Below are 23331 nucleotides of genomic sequence, written 5' to 3'. Positions count from 1 at the left end.
TGCAGATATAGCCTGCACTACAGTGCCCCTCCTGAGATCTGCCACTGCTCTCTCAACTCTGTGCCACGTGATCGAGACATACTTACTATATAAGTCTATTGGATTGCCTCAGTTGCCGACACAGAGAGCCGGTAGTGAAGCCCTCAGCTGTGTGCTTCTCTCCACACCCATTCTAGCGAATAGTGTGGGTCTGAAAGCTCAGTCGTCAACTTATTAAAATTCTGACACATCTCTAGGACAAAAACATTGAAATCTGATTTTTTTTAAAACTGGTCACTAAAACTACATTGAACCCATCAAATTACAGCTGTGCCATTGGAAAGCTGCAAAGTTAGGAAGAAAGATGAAAAGTGTTAGCTTCATAAAACAGTTGCAAGATTATTTGTAAAAAAAGAAAAAAAAATCGAAATATTACCTGTGGTTAAGGAAGAAATAGGATTAGGATGTGTATGAGTGACAGGACACCCACAGAGAACACAGTTAACTATAAAGGCTTATATAACAAGGAGAAATCTCCTATATAAACACCTAATCCCAATGTAATTATCGATAGCATCCTTGTTATTTTTGGCTGGGCACACACACGGTACCTTCTCTCCAGTCGCCCTCCAGGTTAAGTTCCATGACACAGGTTATCTGCTATATTGAGATATCAGTGTGTCATAGCGAGGTATTTAAACTGGATTAATATCAGAAGTATTTGCTGGCAAGACAGTCGATCTATCTCCCCAGAACACCTGGAATCAGACCTGCTCTCTATATAATAGAAGCTGAAAACATTACAAGAGGTTTGGGGACTCACAGATTAATGGACCCTGAGAGTCTTGAATGGATGATTTCTGTAATTCCTGTTCCTTCCTTCCAAGCTTCTATTACAATGACAGGAGTGTAAGGGGAAATATGTCAGGAAAGAATTATTTCACATAAAGTATTGCACGTTTACCTGGTAATTCTTAGGTTTTCTTTATTGCAGTGGAAAAAGTGGTTTGGCATCAAAGCAAACGTGGGAATTGGTGAAGATCCACTGTCACATTCTCAGCTTGTCTATTGGATTTGTTGTAAATTGGACACGCTGGATATAGAAGAATATATATCTTGCTGTCTTCTGGTTCACCCTGTAATAAAACCAAACCAATATGGGTCGATACTGTTGCTAAATGTGTTGAGTGGTTCATACCTAATGTTGACCAAGTGACAGCGATGGGTCTGTGGTGGGTCCTAGACATGAGTGAGATAAAAAAGACATTATAGGGCTATTATTAATGGTTGAACTCCACTGCCCCAGCGTTCAGAACATTTTGTTCCACACAATGGGTGCAGGCTGCGGGGGTGGAGACATTACGGTCATGCCCCTTTTGACTTCACATCACACCCCATCAATGCAAGTCTATGGGAGGGGGCATCGCCCCCTCCCATAGACTTGCATTGAGGGGGCGTGACGTCACGAGGAGAATTACCGTGACGTCACGACCCCCCGCAGCCCGCACCCAGCATTCCAAAAAAATTTCCCGAATGCTGGAGCAGTGGAGTAGCCCTTTAAGATCTATACGAACTACGGTATTGTTTGTGCAGTAGTAAGGTAGCATTAATCTTCAAGCAACACTCCCACCATACATAAACAGGGTCAGTGTAACACTTATCATGGGGTTTGTGTATGGACAGGAGATCATAATGTCATTGTAACTCCAAGAGACTCACTGAGCATCCTGTAGAGCTACACTGAGATTTGTTACTTTCAGTCAACACAGCAAGAACTGTGAGAATTGTCTAGTTACTTTGAGAGCAGTGGGGACTGAAGTCAGCTCCATATTGGGGAGTCGCCTATCCAAGACCATTTACCCCCACTATGCTTATGCCAAGAGGGGGTAAATGGTCCTGTTACTTTCAAAACACTGTTTAAATATTAGCACCATTGTCTATATATCAGCAAAACAGTGACATACACTGAATGTAGAGAGCTCTATATGGTGCCAAATCCTACAACTATACAGTGCATAAATAATTCCATAATCATTGTTAAGGGGAATGTTCACTACAGTCATGGCCGTAAATATTGGCACCCCTGAAATTTTATTTCCTTTGTGTGTGTATTGGAACTAAACCAAAAAAAGGGAGGGGAAAAAAAGCAAATTGGACATAATGTCACACCAAACTTCAAAAATGGTCTGGACAAAATTATTGGCACCCTTTCAAAATTGTGGAAAAATAAGAGTGTTTCAAGCATGTACTGCTCCTTTAAACTCCCCTGGGGCAAGTAACAGGTTTGGGCAATATATAAAAATCACACCTGAATGCAGATAAAAAGGAGAGAAGTTCACTTAGTCTTTGCATTGTTTGTCTGTGTGTGCCACACTAAGCATGGACAACAGAAAGAGGAGAAGAGAACTGTCTGAGGACTTGAGAACCAAAATTGTGGAAAGAATATCAACAATCTCAAGGTTACAAGTCCATCTCCAGAGATCTAGATTTGCCTTTGTCCACAGTGTGCAACATTATCAAGAAGTTTGCAACCCATGGCACTGTAGATAATCTCACCGGGCGTGGACGGAAAAGAAAAATTGATGAAAGGTGTCAACGCAGGATAGTCAGGATGGTGGATAAGCAGCCCCAAACAAGTTCCAAAGATAGTCAAGCTGTCCTGCAGGCTCAGGGAGCATCAGTGTCAGTGCGAACTATCAGTCAACATTTAAATTAAATGAAATGCTATGGCATGAGACCCAGGAGGACCCCGCTGCTGACACAAAGACATAAAAAAGCAAGACTACATTTTGCCAAAATTAACTTGAGTAAGCCAAAATCCTCCTGGGAAAACGTCTTGTGGACAGATGAGACCAAGATAGAGCTTTATGGTAAAACACATCATTCTACTGTTTACCGAAAACAGAATGAGGCCTACAAAGAATAGAACACAGAACCTACAGTGAAATATGGTGGAGGTTCAATGATGTTTTGTGGTTGTTTTGCTACCTCTGGCACTGGGTGCCTTGAATGTGTGCAAGGCATCATGAAATCTTAAAATTATCAATGGATTTTGGGTCACATTGTACAGCCAAATTTCAGAAAGCTGGGTTTGCGTTTGAGATATTGGGTCTTCCAGCAGGACAATGACCCCAAACATAAAAGCCCCCAGAAATGGATGGCAACAAAGCGCTGGAGAGTTCTGAAGTGGCAGCAATGAGTCCTGATCTAAATCCCATTGAACACCTGTGGAGAAATCTTAAAATTGCTGTTGGGAAAAGGCGCCTTCTAATAAGAGAGACCTGGAGCAGTTTGTAAAGGAAGAGCGGTCCAACATTCCGGCTGAGAGGTGTAAGAAGCTTATTGATAGTTATAGGAAGCGACTGATTTCAGTTATTTTTTTCCAAAGGGTGTGCAACCAAATATTAAGTTAATGGTGGCAGTAATTTTGTCCAGACCATTTTTGGAGTTTGGTGTGACATTATGTCCAATTTGCTTTTTTTTCCTCCCATTTTTTGGTTTAGTTCCAATACACACAAAGGGAATAAACATGTGTATAGCATAACATGTGTTACTGCAATCCTTTTCTGCGAGAAATACATTTTCACTTCATTTTCTTGAAAAATTTCAGGGGTGCCAAAATTTACGGCCATGAATGTAGAAGCCACCATAGGGGAAGCTAGGAGAGGGTCATAGGGGACAGCCATTGTACTAGAGATCTACATATATACATATATATTTTAAAAGCGTTTGCAGTATAGACGACAATCCAAACTTTCGTTGAGGTGGCACTACGTCCCTGAGTCTGATAAAGGATATTTGTGGCCCCCAACCATAGTCATGGGTCATGTCATGTGGATGCAGAGGTTTGAAGAAGAAAAAAATTCTAGGAACTAAGGAAATATTTGACTGATTCATATAGCCATACCCGAATGATCACTATTGCCACATGGGTAGGCTCTCGTAGTCACAGCAGCAATAGGATCAAGGTGATGACTGCTGCAGTTGTGATGGCTTCTACCAGGGCAGCAGATAAGGGAGCTGATATGGGGTCCAATAATTTGATCCAGTTTCACATAGGCATAAGCTGCAGTTAGTCACCATTCTGTGCACATTATCCATTCACTGTAGTATTCTTTTTTTTCCATTATTCCTGGTCTGTGATGTCATTTTGTGTTTTCCTTATGTTGTGATGTCACAATGTTCTTTGTAACCTTTCCTGTTTGCATTATTTCTGTGTTGTGATATCCTAAGGGGCAGTGTCGCTGTACAATGACATCACAGTGTTTTGTTTCTCTGTATTGTGACATCACAGTGTTCATTATTCTTGTACTGTGACTTTGGTTTGTGTATCATCCTTGTGCAGTGATATTGTTGCAGTAATAATTAATGTATGGTGACATCACTATGTTTATTATATCTCTATTGTAACATCAAAGTGTGCATATCCCTTTGCACAACATACACTATATAATCAAAGCTTCTCAAGTTTTCAACATGCCACTAAAGGTGGTCATCATGGTGGATTGGGACCTCATCCCAGATGAGTTATTTGTTATGAGCCATAGTGACTTGGTCTGATGAGCTTAAAGGGGTTGTCCACCATATGGGGATTTTAGTACGTACCTGCCTGAACTGGGTATTTCCTGTGGGATTTTGTTTTCTAAACTACACATCCCATAGTTCCATGCTTATTAATTTGAAGCCACTTTCCTCCCTCCCACACATCAGCCACCCCATCCATTGAAACACAGTGCTTTCTAATAAGGGTGCCTACAGCTGTTGGGAGCTTGAAGCAAGACAGGCTCCCTCTGATCACCTGACTAGTGATATCAGGTCTCGACGCACTGCAACCTGGGAAATCCTGAGACATGAGTAATTTTTTACGCTGTTAAAATAAATGTTGGGGAGATAATCACAGAAGAATTGGGAGACCACCATCACACACAGGTTCAGAGACTATATTATGGACTACTAATAAAATTAAAAAAAATCCTGGAATTCCCCTTTAAGTCTATCACAGGAAAGATCTCGTGCTTAACATATAAATAATTATAACCCCCATTGGTGTGCAACTGCTCCCAGCATGCCGGATTATCTTGAATCTATGCTGCCTGGCCCATTCTGCTCTCCTCTACCAAGCATCTGCTTCTGTCACTGCCACTCCTGGCTCTGCACATAACCCCTTCCTTATTCTAAAAGGGCCAGTGCATGGATCCAAATTCTTCCTCTTCCAATTGTCTGTTTTAGCAATTTGTCACACCCACTCCATCTTTGCTGATCAGAGGTTCCATTGTGTTCCTTTAAAGATGTATATGCATTTGTTTCAGTGTTTGTCCATAGCCTGTTTCCTAACTGTGTTCCTGTCTGATCCCCTGAACCATTTCACCTCTCCTGTGCATGACCTGGACTAGTTACCATAAAGCTGGGCTTTGCCCTGACCTGTTTTCCTCTTCCTAAATACTCTAATCCACTGCCAGCCTTAAGACTTTGGCCTCTACCCTTGCTTCTGCCTATTCATTTAGTTGTTCTCACCAGTGTCTCTCTGTCTGCTGGGCTATCCGCCACCCACTTTGGGACCACTCTTATAGATAGGAAGCTAGTAGCCTCTAGTAGCCAAGACCAGCCAGAAGAGAGTTAAAGGAAAATGGTCACCCGTTCACCCACACTAAACCCAATACACCGGGTTATATTGCAGGTGAACAAGAGACCACGGGCTCTCTGACTAATATCATTACCTTGTGTCCGGTGCCTGGTCCCTCTGAAGAGCAGCTTCTATCTGTGCTGAATTGTGCGCTGGAGGCGGATCCTGCTGGATTTGAATATTCATGGTCACTGGTCACAGGAGCGCTCAGTAGGCACAAGTGCACACATGACCAGCGACCATGAATATTCTAATCTAGCTGGCGGGCCTGCCTCCAGCACACATTTCAGCAGAGATAGAAGATGATCTTCAGAGAGACCGGGCGTCAAACTGCAGGTATGTATATTAGTCAGAGAGCCTGCATCGGTCTCTTGTTCACCCACATTATAACCCGGTGTATTGGGCTTATTGTGGGTGAACAGGTGACCATTTTCCTTTAAAGGAAGAAAACCTACAGTCTCCTCAGACAACACCCTCGAGATGCCTAAAGCCAAAATGGCTGCATGGTGCAGTGGGTCCACACCCATTACCCGTTACAGTAATGTCCATAAAATTCATTAATACTTAAAATTCCATGTATGGAGAAGTCTCCTCTTACATTAGACCATATAATCGATATGAAAGCTTAATAAAAAGTGTGTGTACTGGCAGGGTGAAGTAAGGCAGGCTTACATTCCCATTGTTATCCAGATGTCTTTGTTTTTTTTTCCTTATCCTCCAGCTCTTACAATTAAACTTGTTTGAAGCATTTTTCACTTGAAAGAATAACCCAATGAGAGGAGAGGAGATTGCTGTGTCAGCTAAGAATCCCATAACGTTATTGTAATTGATGACAGGGACTCTGCAGTCGCCCATCTTAAAAGCTATAAAACATGAAAGAAGAAGCCTTTACAATATGTACTTAACACTAATTGTCCCATCAAAGCTTTAATTAATTCTTTGTGGCATGACAATACACTCCAGCCTGCAAGAAGGTAAGCTGTGATTTGTGACAGAGGCACCTAAAAGTCAATACTGAGTCACATTATACAAGGGAGGACGTTATCTTCTGGATGTTTAGGGAGGTCACCTCTCTCCAAGAAGGCGAAGGCCTCTATGAATGTGTAAATAGAAAAGGACATAATGTATTGTGGTTGCAAAATGATACTGGTGCTGATGCAAAGTAGCATCAGATGCTGTGACAGCTGAACGGCCTTTTGTTTTTGATGTGAAATTCTTCTGCAAGGTAGGGACACTTTAGTAAAGGGTCTCCTATTCAAGAGGTTGTACTGAATCGTATAAACCATGGCTGCTTTCTTCCAGGAACAGCACAACACCTGTCCTCGGTTGTGTCTGGGATTGCAAGTCAACTGTGTTTAAATTGATAGGAGACGAGTGTCTCATGGCATGGGATCTGACCTCTGGAACCACCCGAGATCTCCTGAGCAGGGCTGCTACACTCACCAGTCAGCTTCTTCTTACCTGAGCCTCCAGCCCCCACCATCAAAGACATGTTCGTGCTGAACAGCAGTGATTGCCTGCTCAGCCACTGACAGTCCTTTCTCTGCTGGTGAGTGGATGGGGTCAGCACGAACGTGTCTCCAAAGGTTCGACCAGAGCGCTCAAGGGAGAAGCAGGTGACTGGTGACTTGAGCGGTGAGAGCCGGGCCCCATTCAGAAGATCATGGGGGTTTCAGTTCAGAGCCTGTTCGATCAAACATTTATCCCCTATCCTAAAAACGAATATAAATATGCCATGATTAAGAGCTTAATAAGCTTGAAACACTTCGGCATTTGCTTTGTTATTAGTAACACACTTTTTATTTATTTTTGCATTTTACATTTTCTTTACCTATTTTTGGGGAGCTGGAGAAATAACCTTGGTCTTTTGTTTTCATAGAAGTGTCCTTCCTTGCCTTTACTGGTGGCTCAGCAAATCTTAGGATAAGTTGTGACATGACCGGCTTTCAAAAAATCTTGATTTTGTAATACTCTGTCAGAAGTTATTTATGCGTTATGTATCTATACCTAGTGGTTGCAATGTAGATTTCTATCATGTCAGGATAACGTGTTGAATCTGTATCAAGCAAAACTGAGGTGCTCAAAGGGGATGCCGTTTATTAAAAAGGTATCCCCTATCCTGTGGATAGGGGATAAGTGTCTTATTGTTAAGGAGATGGGGGGTCTGATCACTGGGATTCCCTGTGATCTCCAATACAGGGCCCAGTTGCCCATAGCAACCAATCAGATCGCTTCTTTCATTTTGCAGAGGCCTTGGCAAAAATGAAAGAAGTGAGCTGATTGGTTGCTATGGGCAACTGGGCAACTTTTCCTCTGGACAGGTTTTGATAAATCTCCCCCTCTGTCCCCACCTTGGTGCGTCTCGACAGTGATGACTTGCTCAGCCAATCCCCGGCTAAAGTGGGCCATGGCTGTGGCCGGTGATAAGCTAAGCGGGCCATCACTGCTGAGACCAGTTGGTCTCAAAAGGAGGGGGTCAGGGTGCTCAATAGTAAGATATGGGCCCCGTTCTGACGGGGAAGAGGTTACTGTGGATAGGTGATATGTTTTTAATAACTGGATAACCCCCTTTAACAACATTTGTAGAAAGATAAGGCCAGAGCTGGTGGATCTATCTAGCACCTTGTGTTTTTGATAAGCTTTCAAAAAGTTTTTGCTACAATGTTCTTTCTACTTGAGTGGAGACACCTTTGTTGTACGCTTTTGTGTACAGCCGTTTCATCTCCTACTAACATTTTCTCTTTTGTCATTATACCAAACGGATTTCTTTTCCTAAAAATCATTTATAACAAAGCATCAGAAGTGTATGTTCTTCAATTATTGATTTGTTGCATGTCTCTTGTAGGGGAAAGTTAGATGAAGATCAGAATGAATATATTTATAGCTCACATCTCTCCTTTAGGATGTAATCCATCTTCGTTAAATCCAGTAAAAGTGATAGATGGTATTTGGCAGTGTAATGATGTGATCACTCTTCCGTCGCCTGTGTAAATCATAAGATATTGTCTTGTGTTGTGTAGATATTTAATCAGCTGGTCGAGTCCCCATTACTGATGTAACCAGAGATGTCAGAGGAGGTGAATACACCGTGTTTCTTAATTCAGTTTCCTATTATACCAGTAATTTGTCAGAAACTTTCTAATTACACCAAAAGCCAATACAGACGGTGGAGCCAGTAAAGCACTGCATAAAAGTTATATAGCTCCTAATTATGAAGTGATACAACCTTCATGCATTGCCCTCAGACTCCAGGGGTACAAATATATTTTTCCATGTGCTTCTTGGGGATAATATCTGCATACAGTACATATGGGGGAGATTTACTATGTGCAGTGTTTTGGTATGCCACATATATTTAAGGCTATGAGCTGGTGTATATTCATAGTTACATAGTTAATAAGGTAGTAAAAGGGCCATCAAGTTCAACCTATATCTCTATTGTGTCCCTACTGAGTTGATTGAGAGAAAGGCAACTTTAACCGGCCCTACAGTCATATGTAATGAGGCCGTGCTTCTTCTGTATGTCCCCTCCATGCAAAGCCGAGCCCCTTCACAGGCCCCTTCCTGCCGCCTTCTCTCCCTTAGCATGAATGGAACAATTTCCCAAAAGTCACACATTTATGCACAAAAAGTGTGACTTTTAAGGATTTGCACCACTGCCTTGGGTTAGTAAACAGAGTCAGCTGGAACAGATGACATAATCTGACCTAAAAAATTGTGGAACATGTGGACATATGGTAAAGCCTACATTGTTCTATGGTAACCTTGTCTGGGCTCCATACAACTTAAAACTCAAAAGGGTTATTTAGTGTTTTAAACAGTAATATGGTGCTGGGGAAGGAGAAAAAAAAAAAAAAACTATACTAACCTAGTCCTCCACTGCTGCCCCACAGCTCACGTTCATCCCCGTCTGGTGCCTTGATATTCTTCTTGTTTCTTGAAAGTAAGAATAAGACTGAAGATTGGGGAATGACAGAGATGTACAGGAGCTGCGCGGGACCAGCGGGGGACTAGAACTAGTTAATTTTATTTTTTAGAAAACACTAGATAACTCCATTAAAACTTTTATGTCCCAATGCATCTATACCAAGGCCCCTCCCACCATTATCATGCTCCCATATGCCTCTTTCAAATACCAGAGACTACTGCCAAATTGTGCACCTTCTTTTGAAACAACAAGTGAGAGATCACAACTCCACGGTTCAAAATAGTTTCCTTTACTTCATACAACAAATAAGTTCAATGTTTGGAATTCATCACCAGTCTTTTTTTTTTAGGTTTAGGTTTTTATCAGGCCTTACATGGGTCCAGATATTGTACCTAAAAAGAAACACTTCTATATTGGAGTACTGTAATCCCTCTTGTTACAGTGCAGGTTGGCCATCGAACCAGGACTTTTTCCTGCAAGGCACCCAGCTGACACGTCACTATTGGATCAAAGCAAGGTTTGCTGAGGATCTCACACTTTAGATTCCTTCTATACATACAAACAAAAGAGATGCCCTGACAGGCTCCACAATTCTTTGTGTAAGATCTCATGATATGTCAATCGTATGTTGATGTGACGTAAAGACGTTGCAGAATGAGGGAGAGACCATCGCTGGATTTACACTTTAAGGACAGGGTCACACAGGGGGCTGATCCGCAGCATATTTGATGCTGTGGATGCGCCTGATGGTAGTCACAGAGGCTATGCACAGCGATGGTAGCTCTGTATGTCCACTCGTAGTGGCAGATTTCTACAGTTGAAAATCCCCCACTACAAGTGGGAACACAGAGCTACCATCATTGTGCATACCCTCTGTGACTACTGCCATGCGCATCTGTAGCATCGAATACGCTACAGTCCATCCCGACCCTATCCCCTGGGTGACCCTTCCCTAAAGGGATTATCATGAGAAGAAGACTTATATCCTAACCACACTAGTTGCTTGGTGAAAATCTTACCACTGTGGACCCAACAGATCTTGCTGCTCTATTATAAGTTTATGGAGCAGCGAGACAAAGATCGCCGAGAGAAGGGGCGTAAAGAGCTCTACTACACATTTATTCCTGCTCCTTCTCTTGATCAATGGGGGTTACAGCACGTCTCTGTTACTTTTTGGGTTTTACTCTTTTTCAAATACTTTAGAATTTTTTTTTTATTTAGAAAATAGAGTATGTGCTGTAGTGTTAACTCAAAGGGTATACATCATCCCTAAGATAAAGTAACATCTGTTTCACCTCTGTGGTGGTACAAGTGGCTTCATGCTGACTTGGCATGAAAGTATCGGCGGTTGAGAATCTGTCAAAGTCATTTTGTAAAGAAAGGTTTAGGAAGTGTCAGGAATAATGAATCTGTACTTCACGGATACATTCAGGTCTTGGACTTTCTCACACAGTTATGAACTGTTGAAGTGAAGGTCACTTACTTTGCGGATGTGCTTTCAGAATAAGTGCTAAGATAACAAATTTGTGTTAAGTCTTGCCCTCCCGTGTCATTATATTAATAAATGTCAGGTGTTTTAGTTGCAAAAAAAAAAAAAAAAAGAAGAAGACGACCTTTCCAGAAGTGTTCTGCTTTACAGTAATAATATCCTGGAATCTGACACCTTTCATTGGGAACAGTTACATATGTATCTGAAGCAAAACTGAGCCAATGGTATTAAAATACTGGCAGGATATAGTAAATTAGACATCTGTTTGTGTTAATAGAAGAAAATAACTATAACTAGGATGCCAAGTTATGAACGACTCTGTGAAAGTGTTCTTATCATCTTAGTTTTTGGCATACACACAGCACCATGCACACAGGGACTTAAACAGGTACTCCCTATGCAGCGGCTGTACCTTGTTTGATAGATGACCTTTGACCTATCTCAATATCAAGGTCTCTCCGCCCCCCTTAAGACTGCTCTGGACTGCTTACAGAGATGTTTGGCAATCTGAAACTGGCAGAGCAAGCTGTTTTAGGCAGTATGCATAACCCAGACTGCTGACTGCTATCATTAATGCACTCATGTGTGTTTCTGTTGCAAAATACCTGCTCCCAGTGCTTCAGTGCCCTGATTTTGCTGTTTGATACAGCAGCAGCTCTTTCTTCACATGCCACCAATAAACTACAATTCCTAGTAATCTTTGCTCCCTATGTTTTCCTGCCAAGAAACCGCACACTTTGCCTATTTTCTGCCCACCTATCATGACCGGGGGTGGACAGGGAGAGTGAGCCCCAAGCTATCCCTAGAAACACCTACTTGCTCATCCTCCCTGAACGGCGGTTGTACAACAACGGTAATGGTCTCTCTCCTGCGCTAAAGTGCATTGGCTAAAAAGTACAAAAATAATACTGAACATAGTTGGGAACAAGTCAGAAACATAACGGGAAAACAACCAAACAACCAGATAAACCAGACAGGATATAAATATACAAACAGGGCAGGATATTGCATATTAACATACAGTTCAGAAACCGGAATCAAGATAAATGGCAGATATGAATAAATTAACAAGGATAGATATGGAATAAGTATACAGCAGAAACCAGGGAATGAACAGGTGAACGGAATGTAAAACACTAAACAGGTCATGAAACATACAACACTGTTCATACTGGATACTGAACAAAGAACAAACTAGACGCCTCAAACCAAACAAGGAAGGACATCAATACTAAAGCCAAATAGACTACTAGCCAGCATGCACACTCCACCGTGTGATCAAGATACTGGCCTAGAAGGAAACAGAAATATAATACATGGAACACTAGACTGAGAACAGGATGAGTCTGAATAGACTCCACAAAACCAAACGCTAAAACATGGAGGAATACAGGTCAGGATACAAAACAGGAAAATACAAAACTAAACTCCAGAACCTGGTGGAATACGGGTCAGGACTCAAAACAGCAATACTTAATACAGAGCACGGGTACAAGCAATACTCACAGTGTGAACACAGACTAAAATAACAAAAAAACGACATGTACTAAAAAGCAAGCAGTTTAAAATCTATCATAACAGGAATATAACCATGGTTAAAGGGGTAGTCTAGTGCTGAAAAACGTATCCCCTATCCTAAGGATAGGGGATAAGTTTCAGATTGTGGGGGGTCCGACCACTGGGGCCCCCTGCAATCTCCTGTACGGAGCACCGGCTCGCTGGCCAGATTGCGGGTGTCGACCACCATACGAGGCGGTGGCTGACACTCCCCCTCAATACATCGCTATGGCAGAGCTGGAAATTGCCAAAAGCAGCACTCCGGCTCTGCCATAGAGTTGTATTGAGGGGGCATGTCAGCTGCCGCTTTGTGTGGTGGTCAACACGCCCCCTTCCTGTGGGCTTCCAGGGCCCCATATAGAAGATCGAGGGGGGCCCCAGCGGTCAGACCCCCGCGATCTGAAACTTAACCCCTACCTTTAAAACTCAGACAAACAAACATAGCAAAGATAAAACTAATAACCACCCAAGTTACAACAGAGCTCGAGTTTTAAAGCAACACCCAAACTGCAATAGGGTAAGAGCATCAACTCTTTCCTGGGAAGAATAGCACAGAAACTGCTTAGACATAAAAACTAGTGTCTGGACAGACCCCAAAACAGAAAAATACAAAAAACACAAAAACAGACATTACACCACCACTGTGTTGGCACATTTTATTTGTGCAAAAAGGAGCGTTGTCAGCAGGGTTTCTGGCTTAGATGAGGATGCAAGAGCAAGCCAGGCCCTTCTGAAGATGGTGCACGTCTCAGAAGGAAGGGGTATGGGCATGGAAGCAAAATGGATTGGAGCTCAGACTAAGCATTTTATACCACTTCGGGAGTCAAACATAACTGAGATCTTGAAAACAGCACAATTCTGCTAATAACGTTAAATGTCAGTCTGCTTTAGATTTCTATTATAACTTCAAAGAAAGATTTTTTATTTATTTTTTTGAATACCCCTTTAATGTTAAGGAGAATTGCATAAACAGTGCAACCAGAGGTGAAACCTGCATTTATCAGACATTAATGGTATATTTTGTGGATATGTCATAAGTGTCCTAAATGGGAAATGCCCTTGTGACTAGGGAAGAGTAAAGGCGTCCGTTTAGAACAAAACAGCAGTTTGTACATGTCATGAGGACAAATCCTGACACTAGGAATTTTCAAGACATTTAGCTTTGGTCAGACCTGAATCTCCCCCTAGCTACTCGGATGACCCTCCCTAAATAACAGTTGTAAAATGGGCGACAGATCCTACATTTAGTGGGTGCACAGGACATCAGAGAAATAAGACAGACCAGGTCAGCAACACACGGGCAAGGTAGTAACAACATCAGCAGATAAAATACTAAACCAGGGAAAGGCAAATATTCAAAACCAGAGGGGATCAGCGTACGAAACCAGAATCCATAACAGTTAAGAAAAGCAAAGTCACACTAGGATGAAAGCAAAGGACACAGCCAGCAAGCAATGGCAGGGTCAGGTTCACAAGTAGAGGTCAGGTCAAGTTACAGAATATCACAGAAACAGGATATCACAGTGTTCGTAAAGGGATAAATTCCTAATCATGGGCATAAGACATAGCATTTTACCACTCTTAATCTCCCACATTGGGAAGGTGTGAGTGCCAGCACCTCTGCTGATTGGCCATATTACACCTAAATGCCGATAGGTTAGGAAGGTTGTTACTTAGATGACCAAGCAGTTCTATATCAAGCAGGATGGGATGTAAGGAATGATGCCTGCGGCATCTGACGACACTCAAGGGTGGCGCTGGAACCAATATGGGTAAGTTTGTGACAGAGGTTGTAGTAAATTGACATAATGGATACAGTATAAACATTTTTATCTTATCAAGGTTTAAGGGGGCATAATCTAATAAGTAATCTAACTTAATCTACATTGATCTATATATAACAGGTACTGTTCGCCCTGGGTTAGAAGAGTACTGGTGTAAACCAATATATTTTTATTAACAATTTGATTTAAAAGCAGAAAAATGTAAGCATAATTTGTTACTCTATGCAGATTTAATTTCCTCTTGGCTTGTTCAATTTGGCAGCTAATTGTTTTTTTTTATTTTTTTTGAAGGATTTTTGGTACAGTTAGGATTTAATGGAGACATTAGGAATGAAATATTACAAGGCTTCCTAAGGTTGTCTAACAGCACGAGGGGATCTAATTTTTTTTCTATGGTGTTTACTTGACAGATGTGGGCTCTGTGGAAGGTCTGGCTTATCACCAAGCTTGGGATACTCTCTACTGGACAAGTTCTACTACCTCATCCATCACGCGCCATACTGTGGACCAGAGTCGGAGAGGGGCCTTCAACAGGCAGCCGGTTATCACCATGTCTGAAGATGACCACCCTCATGTTCTAGCACTCGATGAATGCCAAAAGTATGCAAATTATTTCAAATCTTGTCTAATTTATGTCTTACAACTTTAGCTCAAGTGCTTTATTCTTTTCTCAAACAGATGTTTCTCAAGATACAGGAGCAATTTAAAGGATATTTACACTTAACCTTTTCCTAGAGAATGCATATTTATAGCAGTTGGCCAATTAACATCTGCCAGGAGCTAGAGAAGGCCGGTTATTTACGCCTCTTAAGCCTTATGCCTTGTTTGCTAGTTCTGTTTTGAATCCAGACTTTGAATTGACCTTGTATAATCTGCTGCAAGAAAGAGAAAGTTGTTTGCTTGAATTACATGAAGAATGATCGAAAGAGTTTGTTGCAGAATGGTAGAATAGTTGCATGTAAATTAAGAAGACTTATATCTACATACGAGAATATAACAGCTTTAAATCTGTCCCCTATGGCCTCTCATGTACAAGAATATAACCTATATAACACTGCCTTCTATGTACAATAATATATTCACTATAATACTGTCCACTATGTACAAGACTATAACTACTATAATACTGCTATGTACAAGAATATAACTACCATAATACTGCTCCTATGTACAAGAATATAATTACTATAATACTGTCGCCTATGTACAAAAATATAAATACTATGATACTACCCCTATATACAAGAATATAACTACTATAATACTGTCCACTATGTGCAAGAATATAACTACTATAACACTGCTCCTTTGTACAAGAATATAACTACTATAAAACGGCTCATATATACAAGAATATAACTACTATAATACTGCCTCCTATGTACAAGAATATAACTACTATAATACTGCTCCTATATACAAGAATATAACTACTATAATACTGCTCCTATGTATAAGAATATAACTACTATAATACTGCTCCTATATACAAGAATATAACTACTATAATACTGCTCCTATATACAACAATATAACTACTATAATACTGCTCCTATATACAAGAATATAACTACTATAATACTGCTCCTATATACAAGAATATAACTACTATAATACTGCCCCCTATGTACAAGAATATAACTACTATAATACTGCTCCTATATACAAGAATACATCTACTATAATACTGCTCCTATATAGAGGAAAATAACTACTATAATACTGCCTCTATGTATAAGAATATAACTACTATAATAATTCTCCTATATACAAGAATATATCTTCTATAATGCTGCTCCTATGTGCAAGGATAAAACTACTACAGTTTAATGCCACTCCTGTATGGACTAGAATAGAGCAATCTTATGAAATTAAGAAGAATTTTCAAACATAGCAGTTTTATTGTGTATACATTTCCATAACCCTTTATTGTACTACACAGAGTATTCTAATGTGTACATTTACTGTATAGTCAAAAAAATGTGATCACCATAAGGTTATAGGAACTGTGAAAAGGCGAGATCTCTGGGGGAGGTCCCCAAGGTATTTAAATTGAATCAATACAGGTTTTCCAGCAGCCGTGTCAGCTCTTTTGTGCTATTAGTTTAAAGCCTAATGATCCGTTGTCACTTTTCTCATGTACAGAGGAGCCGTGTGTGTTTGTCAGAGACGAATCATGTCGATCCGTTCAAGCAAAACATCTCTTCATTTAGTCTAATGTTATTCCTGACAGTAAAACATATGTGAAGTTTAAGGGTCATTCATTATGTAACATACAGTGCAACCGCTCTATTTACCCATGAGGGAAACACATAACTCTATCTGCAACGTCCCGATGACAAAATCATAAATTAAAAATGTTTTCGGAGAAAATCTGAATTTTTAAAATGGACCCTTCAGTAATCACTGTATATGGCAGAGGTTAATGATTCAATAGGAAATGGCACCTCTGGGGCATGAAGAGGAGTATGGGAGTATAAATTTAATGAAGGACCTAAATCTTGAATATGATGTCGCTGGAACTAAGAAACCCTTGTTCCTTAAGGTATTGCCCTGTTTTTAAAACCCATTTTAATACCATATTAGGACCTTCTGACTTAATTGATTATAATCTTTCATTCTGAACCTTTATCAGTAACATAAAGCAGAAAACGGCTACAAAATACCGTAATCTCTTTCTGGAGGATCCAGCACTTTGAACCCAATTTGCACCATGTAATACTGTGTGTCACCTATGGTGGCACTGTAGGGTAATTGAACGCTCAGCATACTTATTTAGCTCAGTTATGTCATTAGCCCCGTCTTTTGTTTCTTTGGTGGTTCCAGGTCATGTGACTCAGCACACAGCGACACCTCCGGGTTACCAAACGCTGCTATGTGTCACTCTCGCGTCGTAGCCTAAGGCGCTGTCCTCTAGTCTCTTTTTTCTCTTTTCTATATAAGTTTCACACCAGATAAGACAGGTTCCTTAAGGAGAATGATAGTGGGGGGTGCAGGTGAAGCTTTTTTGTGTACCTTTTTTTTGTGTGTGTGCTGGTAATTTATTAAATGGTAGCAGGACATTTGATAATTTTTGTGTGGGTACACATTTACTGAATGTAAATTTCTTTCTTTCGTTTTTTATTTTATTTTTTCCACAAAAGTGTTTGACTTTTTATAAAAAAAAACTGTTCCACTGGATAGAACCAGTACCACTGCATAAGACTAATCTTAACAGCTGGTCTATGCGCAGCACCAACTGTGAGACAAATGTATACACAAAAATAGTTCGAAAGACAATGATACCCCCCCCCCCCTCAATGTGCTTTCCAATAAAGCCAAGAGATTAGGCTAGAATATATGAAAAATACTTTTCTAAGCTGTACAACCCCTTTATGCCAAACCTTCCAACCATTTATTCAATGCTCCAGTTCATAAAAAATAAACAAATGGAAAATTACTAACAAATCTCTCCCAAATTTGTATATACTGCTTTTAATACATTTTTATAGTATTTATTCAAGGTTATTTTACTTCACTTGTACATATCTGATAGGAAATGTTTTGTATGTTCTGAATAAGAAAATATTGTACTCATTACCTTAAAGCATCACTGTCATTTAGAATAATTTTGGACATATTGCCCATGAATATCAAAAGTTTTGATTGCACGGGTCTCACTCCAGAGACCTGCTTTGACCCTGGGTTATGACCCTGTAAAGTGTGCAGTGCTGTACTTCTCTGCCTTGCTGGATAACAAGGCTGCCCTTTTCACATAATGATTGGACATGAGCATTTCTGTACACATAGAACTCTACTCAACCATAAAAAAATATATCATTCCCATTCCCATATATGTCATACCTACATTATAAACTATTTGGCCGCCAAATTGTGTCCTAAGTACCTCACTTTTTCATTTTTTGCACTATAGCTGTATAGCATTTCATGTTTTAGCTGTATCTTTGTGCTAGCAGTGTGCTGCTGTATTTTCCTGTATATATATATATATATATATATATATATATATATATATATATATATGGATAGATATGCTAGCTTGCTAGCTAGGGTGTATTCCCCTAGCTAACCCTGGAGAAACCTCCACCTGTGGACTAATTAATGAGAAAGCAGGGGAAGGGGAAGCAGGGGAAGTGTGTTCAAAAGGAAGTCAGACAGTGTAGTCTGGGCTCTCCCCAGAAGACAGCAAGGTGGCTCTAGGGGATAGGCAGGGGTCCTGGTGAGGAACACACAGCCCGAGTTGTGAGTGGTCCCAAGTGTGGAGGAGACACACAGCAAGAGGTTGCAAACACTGTGTGTGAACCGTGAGTAGAAGGTTGCAGGAAGCATAAGTTTAACTGGCTGGGAAAAGCCCACCAGTTGACAGTCAGGGCATGCTGGGTTGTGTAGTCAGTGACTGGATGGTCTAGGATTTTGTTTGTTCCTGTGTTATGTTTTTATTTATCCTGCAGCCTGTCTAATAAAGCTGGCGACAGGGGCAGACTTGCATAAAGTACTGTTGATTGCCTGCTGATTGAAGTGGAAAAGTGTCCTGTGGCAGTGTCAAAGACAATCGCAGAGCTATCCCCAGGGAGAACATATATATATTATTTAATTATTATTATTTATAGTGTGTACCTACCCTTAGTTGGGTAAGGGGCATAGCTAGATTAGCTAGATGGTGGATTGTAAGGCATTTGCCCATAGTATTAGGTGCAAGGGAAGGACACCAGCAAACTACTTTAACTTGATCATAGACATTAAATACAGGGCTAGTCTTGAGAATAAGAGATGGCCTACTGTAATTCCGGTGGTAATGCAACTTTACGATGTCTAATTACAATGCACCGTCTTAATCTCGTGGCTGCATCTGTGGTACCTGCAGAAAGGAGGTGCGCCACCTTGGACTGGCACCTGTGTAACCATTTTAATATATAGGCAAAAAATATATATATGTTTTTTAAATCAACTGATGCCAGAAAGTTATACGGATTTGTAAATTACTTCTGTGTAAAAATCTTAACCCTTCCAGTACTTATCAGCTGCTGTATGCTCTAGAGGAAGTTGTGTAGTTCTTTTCAGTGTGACCACAGTGCTCTCTGCTGCCTCTGTCTGTGTCAGCAACTGTCCTGAGTAGGAGTAAATCCCCATAGCAAGTCTCTCCTGCTCTGGACAGTTCATGACATGGACAGAGGTGTCAGCAGAGAGCCTTGAGGTCAGACTGTAAAGGACTACACTTTCGCTGAAGCATACAGCAGCTGATAAGTACTGGAAGGTACCCTCCGGAGTACCCCTTTAACCTGTTGACGTACCTGTACGCCCTCCACCCACTCCCTGTCTATAACATTCCCTGATCCCAGTGCCGCGTGCTATTAACCCTTTAAACGTGGCATTCAAAGTTGAACACTGCATCTAAAGTGAAAGTAAAACATTGCCGGTTAGCTCAGGGGGCTATTCGGGATAGCTGCGGCGAAATCGCGGCATTCCGAACAGCTTTAGTACAGCAAGAGGGTCCCTTACCTTTCCTCCTGTTGTCCGATCACCGAATGTCTGCTAAGTGCCTGAGATCTGGGCATGAGCAGTCAAGCGGCAGAATCATTGTTCAATGGTTTCCTATGAGAAACCATTGATCAATGTAAAAGATCAGAGTGTGCAATGTTATAGCCCCCTATGCAAAAACAAAAGTGGGGAAAAAAAGTGAATAAAGATCATTTAACCCCTTCCCTAATAAAAGTTTGAATCACCCCCCTTTTCCCATAAAAAAAAACTGTAAATAAAAATAAACATATGTGATATCGCCTCATGCGGAAATGTCTGAATTATAAAAATATATAGTTAATTAAACCTCACAGTCAATGGCGTACGCGCAAAAAAATTCCAAAGTCCAAAATAGTGTATTTTTGGTCACTTTTTATGTCATGAAAAAATAAATAAAAAGCGATCAAAAAGTCTGATCAATACAAAATTGGTAACGCTAAAAACTTCAAACCACGGCGCAAAAAACGAGCCCTCATACCGCACCGTACGTGGAAAAATAAAAAAGTTATAGAGGTCAGAAGATGACAATTTTAAACATTTCAATTTTCCTGCATGAAGTTAGGATTTTTTCCAGAAGTACGACAAAATCAAACCTATATAAGTAGGGTATCATTTTAATCGTATGGACCTACAGAATTATAAGGTGTAATTTTCACCAAAAAATGGACTGCATAGAAACGGAAGCCCCCAAATTTTTCAAAATTGTGTTTTTTCTTCAATTTTGTTGCACTTTTTTTTCCGTTTCTCATTAGATTTTTGGGTAAAATTACTGATGTCATTACAAAGTAGAATTGGTGGTGCAATATATAAGTCATCATATGGATTTTTAGGTGCAAAATTTTAAGGGTTATGATTTTTTAAATGTAAGGAGAAAAAAAATGCAAGTGCAAAAAAAGGAAAAACCCTCCAACCCCAAGGGGTTAAAGTATAACATAGATACAGGGGTAAAAGAGCATACTGAATCGTCCAAGTAAACTTGGAAATCCAAGAAACATAACCATTTCCAGTGGGTAACAATTAGGATTCCTGTACTCATTTGACCCTTGGCAAATAATAACACATATAATTTTGGTAAAAATTCCGGTAATTTTTTGCCTTATGTCCCTTTCTCTTTTAATGCACTCGGCATGTTATTGCCAAGCACAGTTCATAGTTCCCCTGTATTTCCATCTTTGAAGCCTGTGTAAAATTTATATGTCTGAACTGAATCTGTAATTTCCAATTCACATTAAAAATGCTTCTCTATTTCTCATTCTCAGTTTAATGTTTTGGACTAACTGGAATGAACAACACCCGAGTATCATGAGATCCACCCTTTCTGGGAAAAATGCCCAGGTCATCGTCAGCACAGACATTGTTACTCCGAATGGTCTGACCATTGATCACTCCGCTGAGAAACTCTACTACTCTGATGGCAGCCTGGGGAAGATCGAGAGATGCGAATACGATGGATCACACAGATTCGTAAGTTACAAATAAAAAGACAGTATTGGCCAATATAGTTTAACAGTCTTAGCTTCCTGGTCCTCATACAGGCTTGATGTGATATATTGTAAAAACAACAAGTGGTAAAATCTTTTTTTTCACCACGCCTGGGAGACAATCCTGCCGGCAGTGATGGTGAGGATATGCAGTATGAAAGGTGTCCCTTTCTGGCCCGTAAGCAGTCCTCTGGGCAGGGAGCCATCCTCTGCTAGTCCCTTCTGCTCTGGCCTTAATCACACCCCTCAGCATGATTGACAGACCAGGCACGGCTGACATCATGCATCTGCTTGTCTTCTTAGGAAGCAGAGCGCTGACACAAGTTGTCAATCATTATAAGGGGGCATGATTACAGCAGGAGCAGACAGAACTAGCAGAGGATGACACCCCTCCAGGGGACTACTTACGGATCGGCAGGGACACATTCAAACTGCATATCCTCACCATTGCTATCAGCAGGAACATCTCCCTGGGATGGTGAGGAAGAAGATGTTACCATACATAATGTGTTGCCATACGTTATAGATGGTAAAATCGGATGACAGGTTCCCTTTAAATGGTTACCTCTATGTTACACAACAGATGAAATGTGTGAAAGGTTTTTCAAAGTTTTCTTCTTATTCTTCTTTTTGTTTCTTCCCTTTTTACATTATGCTTTCACTGTCCCCTTATTTTTATTCAATGTCCCTAATTGCACTTGAGTCTACTACCGCCCCCCTGTATCGTTCCAGGGGGAAATATAGACCATTTTGGGTATCACTGGGTTATATCGATCTTGAAAAAAATATGTTAATGGTATGAGGTAATAGTAATAAAAAAAAAAATACTTTACATCTTGAGTCCCTTGCTGATCCAACAAATGTGTATCATTGTTTCCTGACAGTTTTTGGTTACTAGAAAGTATATGTAATATAAATAAAAAATATTTATAAGTACCAGTCCTCTAAAGTACTGCAGATATAGGGTAGAAGAAAAGTAAATAATAGAACAGATAGTATAGATGAATGTGAATGTACAGTTTGATATTTATTACAATTAATGTATGTCGTCACCTTTAGCAGGGCCCTTGCGTGGGGTGGACGGCAAAACTAGTAGATAACAGTATAATATAAAATGGTATGAAAATTAAAAATGTTAAAAAATAATAGACAAAAATATCAATAATCAAAAGTCCTCTATCTCATTCGCTTATTGCATTTAGTCCATTCAGTGTATATAATGCATTGGATCCATAAATGATACAGTTCATATGATTGTATACTTTTGTATACTTCCTATGTTGAATTCATTGATGGTGCAGTTTATAGATACAGTTCATAGGTATATTTCGTTGGTGGTATAGTGCCAATAGTGTTATTTCATTGGTGGTATAGTGCCAATAGTGATAATAATAGTATTAGATGTTGGGGTATCTTAAAAGCGTGATAGTAGTAGTGGTAGATGCTGGGATGTCTTGGAAGCGTATTGTTAGTGTAACGCTTGTAATGAAGATCAGTGCACAGCACCACTCACCCTCCGCAGGATGTACTTCTGCTTAGGCTGGCACGGCTGGTACGGCTATCACGACTGCATCCTGTGCTGGGGACGGCTGCGTCCTGTGTGAGCCCGTCTGTGTGGTGGGTGAGTGGTTCTCCGGCGGTTCGTGGGTCCCAGGCTGGCACGGCAGGCGTCCGGCCTATAGAGTTTTTGGTTACTAGCTGCTGGTAATGTTGTTGTTTTCTGTTACATGATTATTGCTTCCCATTAGTCACCTTAACAGTCCTGTGCCATACTAATGCATTGCCCCTGGTAATGATTAGTTATGATTAGTGTTTTAGTGTTCTCTTTTTTCCTTGTTCTAAATATTTTGTGGCTTTTTTTTCCAACAACTAGACACCCCTCCAAATGTCAAATTTTTTAAAAATTTTGTTTTAGTAGTTTTAATGAATAAAATATATATTCTCTGTTTCACAATAAAGCCTGTAAATTTCCT

The 23331-nt window shown here is 40.4% G+C and overlaps 1 protein-coding gene across 7 annotated transcripts in view; it reads left to right on the top strand.

Moving 5' to 3' along the window:
- LRP1B (LDL receptor related protein 1B) overlaps positions 1-23331 on the top strand; it is a 1569499-nt gene that overhangs the window by 1231580 nt on the left and 314588 nt on the right. For all 7 annotated transcript variants that reach the window (XM_056534716.1, XM_056534714.1, XM_056534720.1 and 4 more), the window contains 2 exons: positions 14771-14960; positions 21137-21341. In XM_056534716.1, coding sequence (XP_056390691.1) covers positions 14771-14960; positions 21137-21341 — 395 coding nt within the window. The remainder of the gene's footprint in view (positions 1-14770; positions 14961-21136; positions 21342-23331) is intronic.

Source organism: Hyla sarda, chromosome 8, assembly GCF_029499605.1.
Source record: "Hyla sarda isolate aHylSar1 chromosome 8, aHylSar1.hap1, whole genome shotgun sequence".
Taxonomy (NCBI): Eukaryota; Metazoa; Chordata; class Amphibia; order Anura; family Hylidae; genus Hyla; species Hyla sarda.
The sequence above is the reverse complement of the archived record's forward strand: the minus strand, read 5'-3'. Positions and strand labels throughout refer to the sequence as shown.